This window comes from Ailuropoda melanoleuca, chromosome 5 (genome assembly GCF_002007445.2).
Source record: "Ailuropoda melanoleuca isolate Jingjing chromosome 5, ASM200744v2, whole genome shotgun sequence".
Taxonomy (NCBI): domain Eukaryota; kingdom Metazoa; phylum Chordata; class Mammalia; order Carnivora; family Ursidae; genus Ailuropoda; species Ailuropoda melanoleuca.
In genome coordinates, this window is record NC_048222.1 from 2,234,264 (window position 1) to 2,244,894 (window position 10,631).

Here is a 10,631-nt window from a genome sequence, read left to right on the forward strand (position 1 = left end):
GGTAGGGATTATTTTCTCCCCATCTTGTCCTTCAAAACTTTCACCTGCCTGCTTGTTTTCTACCTTTCTTCTCTCTGTCCTCTCTCCCTCCCTGCTCCCCTTCCTTCCTAGTATTTGATGCTTTACCTAAAACTTTACCCCTAATCGACAAGTTCAAACTAAACTGGGGTTTGTAAACTCAGACCTAGGCCTTTTTGCCATCCGTACTAAATACCTCTAGTAAGTGAACGGAGAATTAAAAAAAAAAAAAAAAAGAAAAATCAGATGCCTGGACTCTGTGGTAGACTCCAGATCTCTAGCGGGATGTGGTGAGAAAGCAGAAAAAACCTCATACTCTCTCTCCAGCTGCACCCGATGAGGCACGGACTTTGGACACAGCAGAGCCAGCAGGCAAGCCATCCAAGCGAGATTCTACCAGGGTTTATACACCATCTTCCCTAATAAAGCACCCACGTTTTCTCCAGAGAGGCAGTTTCTGAGTAAAAAAGCAAATGAGAAAAATAATAACCTGTATTACTTCCCTGATTCTCCTTGCAGCCAAGGGAAGTTTTGCCTGTCTTCCTATCCCACAAAGATGACCGGAAGACAGGGAGAGCTTGATATGTGGGGGAGGGAAAGAGAGGCTGCTCTGGGTTAAGTTCTGGGTGCCAGGAACAAGACAGACAGGGGTTGGAGAGACTTTTAATTTGAAGGGAGGTTGAGAATTTGGAAAAGAGAAGAAAGATCCACAGACAGATAACAGGGGGTCCAGAAAGTGTTTATGATTTGGGAAAGAGGGCACAGTTAGAAGTGGAATGCCCTGGCCCTGCTTCCTGGCAGATGAGAGGACACAGACTTCTCAGTTCTGTCTTCAACATCTGCACATTTGATGTCTTTCTTCTCGGCTTTTCATTTCTGTTAAATAATATACATATTTAAGTCAAATCTTTTTAACTTCCTTGCAAAACAATACCTGCCCGTTATTTTAAAATAATAAACACCACAAATAATTTTAAACACATGAAAAGCAACTGAAATTCAATTATCCAGGACATTTTTGCCATCAATCTTCTGGAAATTTTACTTTGTGCAAGTCTATATACATATAGAAATATAAATGTCATATGAGATCATACTTTCTCTTCTCTTTTAAAGCTAATAGAAAATTGCCAGGTGAACAGGGAAACCCTGGGCCCTGGAGCCTCCACTCAGCCTATCCCAAAGAGTTTGACCAAACATTCTTGGTCTTGTCACACGAAAGAATTCAAGGGCAGATATGCAACACAGAGGACAAGGGACACAAGCGGGAAAGTTTATTAAAGTTAAAAGTATACTCTTGAGATATGAGAGAGAAAGAGCTGCCTCCCCCTGCTTTTTCTTCCTCACTCACTCAGGGGTTTCCTGTGGAGGCGCCGCCATCTTGGGCCTGTCTGGTGGGATCCGGCTGCTCGTGGATGTGGCCAGGACAGGCCACCGACCTTCCCCACAGCCGGCCGTGGCCTCCTCCTTGCTGATCTCCGGGCATCTCATTAGAGCCTCACTTAGCTGCGTAACTAACAGTACAGAAAGAGAGCAATTGTCAGTGATAACTTTTTTTTTTTTTTTTTTTAATCTGAAAGACTTACTGCAAGGCCGGGCAAACATCTGATTAACCAAACATCTACTCTTACCTTCCTGTGAATTGCCAACTTCTCCTTTGAAGCCCCAGGTCCCTACCCTATTCCTTAGCTCAGGATGGCATACAAGCCCCAATTGCCTCACTGCCTTTGAGTCTCATGTCTTTGTGGGGCTCCCAGACATAAGAAATTATATTTGCTTTTCTCCTGTTAGTCTGCCCTGTGTTGAAATGTAATTATTAAACCAGCCAAAGAACCTAGAAGGGAAGAAGGGAACATTTTCCCACCTCTACACTACCATTGCTGGTTTACGGATGAAAACAAGTCACATGTTGAGTTCCGTATATTTGCTAACTTTTTGTATAGCTGTCCTATCAATTGTTGAGAGAGGGGTGTTGACCTGTCTACCTGTAATTGTGGATTTGCCGATCACTCCTTGCAGTTCTACCAGTTTTTGCCTCACATATTTTGTAAGGCTGTTATTTGGTGCTTACACAGTTAGAATTGCTTGGTTTGGGGTGCCTGGGTGGCTCAGTCGGTTAAGCATCTGCCTTCAGCCCAGGTCACGATCCCAGAGTCCTGGGATGGAGCCCCGCATTAGGCTCCCTGCTCAGTGGGTAAGTTGCTTCTCCCTCTGCCTGCCACTCCTCCTGCTTGGGCTCTCTCCCTCTCTCTGTCAAGTAAATAAATAAACTCTTAAAAAAAAAAAAGAATTGCTTGGTTTTCTTTTTAGTTTGACCATTTTATCATTCTGTAATGTCCTTTTCTATCTTTGGTAATTTTCTTTGCTCCGGTTTACTTACCTGATATTAATACAGGCACCCCTGATTCCTTTTGTTGGTATTTGCACGGTTTCTCTTCCTCTACCCTGTAATTTCAACTTGTGTATATAGTTACATTGGAAGTGAGTTCCTGTAGACACTGAAAGGGAACATTATTTGCCACCCTAAAATATTCCTCTTTGGCATAAAGATTACCTAAACTGATTTTTTTTTTTTTAAATAGCAGACATTAAATAAGCTTTGAAAACCTAGTAGGAGTTAGCCTTTTGTAAGAGAAATTTACATTTACAAGGGAAATCTGCATTTGTAAGAGTGTTTCCTTGTCTGTGCCAGGAAAGGAAGGATGATTAAAACTGTAGGAACACATTGGAGAAGGCGAAGACAAATCTGCCTAACAACCATAGCCTTGTTTACTGTGGTTTGCCTAGTAACCTCCCAAAACTGGCGTCCCCACCCTCCATCCCAAACATTTTTTGCCTTTAGCTGGAGATGGTATTTAAGGTGGTGGCTTGGGCCGTTTGGGGCGTTACTCAGTATTTCCTGGGTCTCCCCCTTGTATACAGGAAGTACACATGTTATTAAACTTCTGTTTTATTGTTTTTTCAAAAAGCCCTGTTTTCTCCGGTTAATCTGTCTTGTATTACGGGGTAGTCGCAGCTCACAATCCAGAAGGGTAGAGGGAAAGTTATTTTTCCTCCCCTTCCACATTTGGAGCAGGGACTTTTATCCCCTCAGCCGATCTCTATTATTGAATGGATGTATTTAGACCGTATACACTTAATGCAATTATTGATATTGATGGGGTTCAGGACATACTACCCCAAAAGATGGCCCTTTGATATACTGAATATATTAAGCTAGAGATGTCTGGGAAAACAGCAAAGTGGGGTTACTTTGGCCTCCTCTCCCTCACCCCTCTTACCTAAAGGCAGGATTAGAAAACCATTATCAGGAACAGGGAATTTAGGGCTGAGAAGACTACATGAACAAACCTTGTTATTCTTCACCATTTACTCCCTATTGTCCAAACCCCTTCGCCTTTTTGGTTCTTTAGAAATCTGTTTCATTGTCTAAAGGTATAAAAGCTTCCTGCTCTGGTCTCTTCTTTAGGTCTTCATTTTTTTAGGAAGGCTTCGAAATACATGTAAAAATTCCAATAAAATTTGTATGCTTTTCTCCTGCTAGTTTATCTTTGTCAGTTGAATTATCAGACCCAGCCAGGATTCTAAAAAGGTTTAGGTAACATTTTTCTCCCATACGTGTTAGGCCTTAACTTTGCCATTTTATTTTTTGTTTTCTGGTAGGTTTTTGTTTTGTTTTGTTTTTAATTTTTCCCTCGCTGTTGTTCAATTCCTCTGTTTTCTGGCTCCGGCTTTCCTGTGGGCTACTTGAATATTTTCTTGAGAGAGTTTGAATCTGATTCATCTGTTGTCTTTGGTAGTTTCTTAGTGGCTGCCCTAGATACTACACACACAGAACATCACCGTCCAGTGGTATCTACATGTTACCAGTTCAACCTTACAAAGCTTGTCTCCTTTTAAATCTTTTTACGCTTTCTTGTTTGTAATACAATTTTCTGAAATAGTTCCTTTATATACATCAAGAACCACATCAGATAATGTAAGAAATTTTGCTTCTAAACATAATTTAGAAATCAAGAGAATTGTATTTACCCATATTTCTTTCTTATCTTTCTTCCTTCCTAATGTTCCAAAAATCTTATATCATGTGCTTTCTTTTTCAAGAACTTCCTTCTGCCATTCTTCTATGGAGAGATATGCCAGCAACAAATACCACTTTACTTCCTCTGAGAATGTCTTTATTTCCGCACCAATTCCTAAACGACATGAAACTCAGAGTGACAGTACCAGTTCCCTACTTTTAGCTCTTAAAAAATGTGACATTGCCTTTTGGTATGTAGTTTCTGATGAGAAATCTGCTGTCATTTGAGTTGGTTTTTTCCCTATTACGTAGGTTTTGTTTTTCTCGCTGCTTTCAAGATTGTTTTGTGTTTAGTTTGCAAAGGTTTGATTATGATGTTTTATGGCGAGAACGGGTTTGGGTTTACTCTACCTGGGGGTTTGTGTAGCTTCTGAAATCTGTAGGTTTACACCTTTTGTCAAACTTAGGAATTCGTGGGCATTATTTCTTCAAATACTTCTCCAATACCACACTCTTCTCTCCTCTCCTTTTGATTCTCCAAAGACAAGAATGTTAGATCTTCATTCTCCCACACGTCTCTGATGATGATTTTTCTCCCCAGTCTATTCTCTCTCTGTTGTTCAAATTGGGTAATTTCTATTTTTCTATCTTCAGATTCACCGATTTTTTCCTGTCTTCTCCATTCTGCTGTTGAGCCCATCCGTGGAGCTTTTTATTTCAGTCATTGTATTTTTTCAGTTCTAAAATTTGAATTTGGTTCTTCTTTACAACTTTTTTTTTTCCCCTGAGGTTTTCCAGCTTTTTATTTGTTTCAAGTATGTCTGCAATTGCTCACTGAAGTATTTTTATGAAGGCTGCTTTAAAATCCCAGTTGAATGATTCCCACATGCTGAGAGGGGAGAAGGGCCTCATCATTTAGGACAAAGTGAAGTCCAGGATCCCCATGTGGCCTCCATGGAAACCTCATACCTGGGGAGATTGGGAGGCAGAGGCAGAATTTTTTCCACTGTGTTTCACTGGAGTACAGTGGTTATTTCTTACGTTTTCTACTTTCTAGGTCAACTTTGGTCTTTTGGCTAGAGATATCAGGCTTTTCTTGTTTTGTGTCTTTATTGTCGTTGTTCATTTGCTCTCCTTGCCATTTCTAGATTGCCAACTTCTTCAGCACCAAATCCAGGATATATGAGGTAAAAAGAAAACCCAGAGAACACAGAACTGTCTTGCTCCCCAGCTCTCAAGTTTAGTTAGCCAACCTGCCTTCTCTCCACCTTTGGCAGTCTATTATTTAATTTATAGGTAATGTCCGGGATTTCTAGCTGTACCTAGCAGAAAGAATAGAGATAAGTGTGTTTACTTCATTGTGGTCCAGAAACAGAAGTTTTTATGCTTTTGAAGTAATTTTTATACATTGTTTCTATGTGATGTAAGAGAGGTTTCCAGCTACTATTTTCAAACATATTGCCACAAAGAACACATCCTGGTAATTAAATAGACATTTATACTTAATAGATAATAGATAAGAAACAAAATTGGATATGATCATTTTTTTTTTAAAGTGGCTTTTGAAGTAACTGGTTTTTTTTAAAGTGGTTTTTGAAGTAACTTTTTGAATAACTGACTTTATTAGAATTCTGTCAGGCGAGGGGCGCCTGTGTGACTCGGTTGGTTGAGCATCCAGCTCCTGGTTTCGGCTCAGGTCATGATCTCGGGGTCCTGGGATTGAGCCCCACGTTGGGCTCCTTGCTCCTTGTGGAGTCTGCTTGTCCTTCCTCCCCGCCCTCTTCCCCCGCTTATGCTGGCTCCCTCTTTCTTATAAATAAATAAAATCTTTAAAAATTTTTGTCAGATGAATAGGATGTACAGATCTAGGTCAAATCAACTCCAGCTGCCTTTCAAGATGTGTTCTTATTGTTAACTTTTATTTTAAAATGCGGGATTCTTTTGTCTCCTGTTTTTAACCAGTGTTCGATAATGTGTTAAAGGTAAATAACAGGGGCTCCTGGCTGACTCAGTCAGTTGAGCATGCAACTCTTGATCTCAGGGTTGAGAGTTCAAGTCCCACTTTGGGTTTGGAAACTATTAAAAAAAAATAAATAATAAATAATAAATGAAGAATAAATTAATGAGTTAAAAGCATTTATAATTGTAACTCTTGCAGTGTTCAGATGAACGTACTCAAACCCAGACTCTTCCAAATGCTCCTATTAGGGAGGAACAACTGCTCTCTACACTCACAAGGTCTCCAACTGTGTCTAAGAATTCAATTGACATTGGGGCGCCTGGGTGGCACAGCGGTTAAGCGTCTGCCTTCGGCTCAGGGCGTGATCCTGGCGTTATGGGATCGAGCCCCACGTCAGGCTCCTCAGCTATGAGCCTGCTTCTTCCTCTCCCACTCCCCCTGCTTGTGTTCCCCCTCTTGCTGGCTGTCTCCATCTCTAATAAATAAATAAAAAATCTTAAAAAAAAAAAAAAAAGAATTCAACTGACATAGATTAATGGGAAAAAAGCATACAAGTTTTAATTATTACTTTTTCTCTACATGCACATGGGAGTTTTAGAAAGAAAAATGAAGATCTAAAGAAGCAGTTAGAATTTAATGCTTATATACTGTGTTGGACAAAGAACAGTAAATTATGACAACATGACAGGCAAAGGGGCTGGGGCAAGGATAGTTAATTGGGTGAAGAGACTAGGAAGATAAGGGTTAGTTTAACAATGTTTGCACAGATTTCTCTTGGCCTTAACTTCCAGTCCATGGTGAGAAGAATCACTTTCTTTCTGGTATAGGAAGGACAGCTTTTGCATGGGAGTTTCAACTCCTGCTTTTAAGGAAAAAAACGTAGAAAATGAGATTGTCCTCGCAGCTGTTCTTTTGCAAGTTCTTTTAATTCAAACTAGTCAATATGCCAACTAGTATATTTGGGGGGGGGGGCATGTTCTGGACAACTTCAACAATAACCTCAAGGCCAGTTAGTTTTTCGCAAATGTTGTTCAAGTGACATTACACTGTTTTTATTTCTATTGAGCAAAGAACAGTTATTTACTTTCTTTCACTGCTTATACAAACCCATATGCGTCAAAGTGTCCTGCTTCTGACAGAAAGGTGTTACTGGGGACAACTACTTTTATTCTCATATTTTTTTAAAAAAAATTTTATTTATTTATGTGACAGAGAGACAGCCAGCGAGAGAGGGAACACAAGCAGGGGGAGTGGGAGAGGAAGAAGCAGGCTCCCAGCGGAGGAGCCCGATGTGGGGCTCGATCCCGGAATGCTGGGATCACGCCCTGAGCCAAAGGCAGACGCTTAACCACTGAGCCACCCAGGCACCCCAGGAAGTTGAATATGGTTAAGAGAAGAAGACAGAAGAGTCAGAAGACTTAAGAGAAGGCAAAAAAGAAACAGAAGAAGAGCATCTTTACTCTCCTGCCAGGTTCCCTGGGTCGAAGGATGGTTCTCTGACACAGTTGGCTTATGAGTAGATTTTCTCACACATAGGCTCTTGTTCCTTTTACCATCCTGTTTGGGAATCAGGAGACCTTTAGGCTTGAGCCTGCAAAAATTCCTGAAATAATATTCACCTCTATCTGGGGCCCATCCAGTTCTATCTCATGGACTGTAAAAGGAAAAACAGCAACATTTCTCCTGGCAGTCTCTCTTGATGACGGAATTTCCTGAACCAACTAGAACCCTTTGTGTTGTACCAAATGAGAAAACAGAGAAGGCAGGACAATGGGGAATGGTGCTGGGAATGATGACTTTTCCAGTCAGGAGTTTGGAGTCCTTGCTCTCCTGAACTAACTCAGCATGAGCCTGCACCGGGTCAACCAAACAGACAATCTGTCTCTAAGTTTTTCAGTCTCTAAAGTGAACAGTACTCTATATACCTTGAGGGTGGTCCCATCAGGCCTCATATGTAAGATAAAGACTGAGGCAGAAAACTTGCTGTCCTAGGTCAAGGGCTGGATGGTCCAGTTCTTGCCTCAGTTTTCATTGTTCAGATATTTTAAGACTTGGGCTCTGACAAAGAAATTTTTTAAAAAGATTTATTTATTTATTTATTTATTTATTTATTTAACGCAAGTAAGCGAGGGGTGGGGAGGGCAGGTGCAGAGAGAATCTTAAGAGGACTCAGACCTAAGAGCAGAGGCCCAGGGTGGGGCTCCCTGGGGCTCAGTCCCACAACCCTGAGATCAGGACCAGAGCCTAAAAGAGTCCCATGCTTAACCAACTGAGCCACCCAGGTGCCCCCGAAGAATTATTTTGTTCCTTTCTTTCTTTTCTGTTGTGAGGTTCAAAGCGTTAAAGCAACTGATGACATAGATAGACTTTTTAAATGTTATTTATTTAGCAACTTTTCTGTTTATTCCTTTCCACAATCAGACACCATCCTGGAAAAAGACAAACAGCCAAAAGACAGAGCATGAGGACAATCACTTCTGCTTCTGATTGCATTTTGAAATAGTATTATTGAAAGAACCAAATTGCTTCAGTTACTAGTAGTAAAATAAAAGCTCTTCATACCGGATTACGCAGGAGCATTCAAAAACCTCCCGCTAGATGGAGGACGTGTATGCAAATGAGGGATGCTGATTCTGATATTCCATTGGTTATTTGAAAACAGCCAATGGGAGACTTGAAAACAGCCTACCTCCTGTTAGTATAAATACTTCTCCTGCGGTCCCTCTTGCTCTATACTGCTCGCGTTTTCTTTTGAAGGCGTTTGCTTTCTACTTTGTTAGTCATGTCCGGTCGCGGCAAGCAGGGCGGCAAGGCTCGCGCCAAGGCCAAGACGCGCTCCTCGCGGGCGGGTCTCCAGTTCCCGGTGGGCCGTGTGCACCGCCTTGCTGCGCAAAGGCAACTATTCGGAGCGGGTCGGGGCCGGCGCGCCCGTGTACCTGGCGGCCGTGCTGGAGTACCTGACGGCCGAGATCCTGGAGCTGGCGGGCAACGCGGCCCGCGACAACAAGAAGACGCGCATCATCCCGCGCCACCTGCAGCTGGCCATCCGCAACGACGAGGAGCTCAACAAGCTGCTGGGCCGCGTGACCATCGCGCAGGGTGGCGTCCTGCCCAACATCCAGGCCGTGTTGCTGCCCAAAAAGACGGAGAGCCACCACAAGGCCAAGGGGAAGTAAAATGCCGACCTTTCCTTGAAATGGGTTTTTCCTAATGAAGAGTTAACCTACCAACTTAAAAAGGCTCTTTTAAGAGCCACCCACTTTCTCTATTGAAAGAGCTGTCCTGCTTTGAACTATAGCGCTTAAAAACAAGGTGAAATGTCACGACCCCCCGAAAGCTTTTCCCCGCCCCCATAAAAAAAAATCGTAACATTCGCTTTGAGGCAAAATCCATATGTGGATTTAGGTGAGTGGATAGCAGTATTGACCTTATTTGGCCATATTCGGTGGGTCAGTTTCTAGTTAAGCAGGAAGGGCTCTATTCTACAGATGAAGTTTAAAGTTAATCGCACGTATAGTATCTTCACATTTCGGAAAATGAAAATAGTGAAAGGCGCTGGGATCTTAAATTCTTCAGTATTTTCTGTTAAAGATGTTGAATACCCGCATTCTCCGTCTAGATCCAAGTTGATGAAAACGTTGCACATTTGCTGAAGCAATTGAGAATAAGTCACAGGTCCTTGATAATTCATGCTTGTGAATAAAGACCATTTTCCTAATTCTCCACAATATTTGTGCCACACCCAAGAAAATTTTGAATTTCATTTTAGATGGAGCCCATTTGTATATTTCCCTAGGCACCTGCAAATTAACTTGACAGTTTCTCTTTTAAAAAAAGATTCGTTGGAAATTCCTATGTTGCTTTGCGTGATTACTTTACATTTCAAAATATTTGAAGTTCTCGGTGCAAGATTTTGTCCACAGCGGAGATAAGAAAGGAAAGGGTAAATAAATGACTGAGTCAGAGTAGCTACAGTGAGGGGCAGGGTTTAGGACTCATTCACCAACCTGAAAGCAACTCTTAATCCGGGCACCGCTCACGAAGCTGGGCCAATCCGCGGAGGGCGCGGGAACTTTTGAATATTCCTGGGCCCAATGGTTGTTGGTCTGGCTGTATAAAAGAAGGAGGGCTGTATGCCTTTTACCGGCTTCGGTGAAGACACTCCCTGTCCGCTTTAGAAATGGCTCGCACGAAGCAGACAGCGCGCAAGTCGACCGGCGGCAAGGCCCCGCGCAAGCAGCTGGCCACCAAGGCGGCCCGCAAGAGCGCGCCGGCCACCGGCGGCGTCAAGAAGCCGCACCGCTACCGGCCCGGCACGGTGGCCCTGCGCGAGATCCGGCGCTACCAGAAGTCCACCGAGCTGCTGATCCGCAAGCTGCCGTTCCAGCGGCTGGTGCGCGAGATCGCGCAGGACTTCAAGACCGACCTGCGCTTCCAGAGCTCGGCCGTGATGGCGCTGCAGGAGGCGTGCGAGGCCTACCTGGTGGGGCTCTTCGAGGACACCAACCTGTGCGCCATCCACGCCAAGCGCGTCACCATCATGCCCAAGGACATCCAGCTGGCGCGCCGCATCCGCGGGGAGAGGGCGTAAGTTTTTAGGGAGCGCCAACTTTAAACCCAAAGGCTCTTTTC

General features: G+C 43.0%; 1 protein-coding gene and 1 non-coding gene across 2 annotated transcripts; both read left to right on the forward strand.

Annotated features, from left to right (window-relative positions):
• The first annotated feature begins 8,766 nt into the window (after positions 1 to 8,766).
• LOC100480280 lies at positions 8,767 to 9,253 on the forward strand. Its single transcript, XR_004625241.1, has one exon. It is a non-coding gene; the product is annotated as a histone H2A type 1-B (transcript).
• An 869-nt stretch (positions 9,254 to 10,122) lies between these two features.
• On the forward strand, positions 10,123 to 10,631 carry LOC100480024 (histone H3.1). The gene has a single exon (XM_019809264.2). The coding sequence runs from the start codon at positions 10,180 to 10,182 to the stop codon at positions 10,588 to 10,590; it is 411 nt and encodes a 136-aa protein (XP_019664823.1). The 5' UTR covers positions 10,123 to 10,179; the 3' UTR covers positions 10,591 to 10,631.

Excerpts from the sequence above, each read along its gene's own strand:
- LOC100480024 (XM_019809264.2), top strand. The coding sequence starts at position 10,180 with ATGGCTCGCACGAAGCAGACAGCGCGCAAGTCGACCGGCGGCAAGGCC.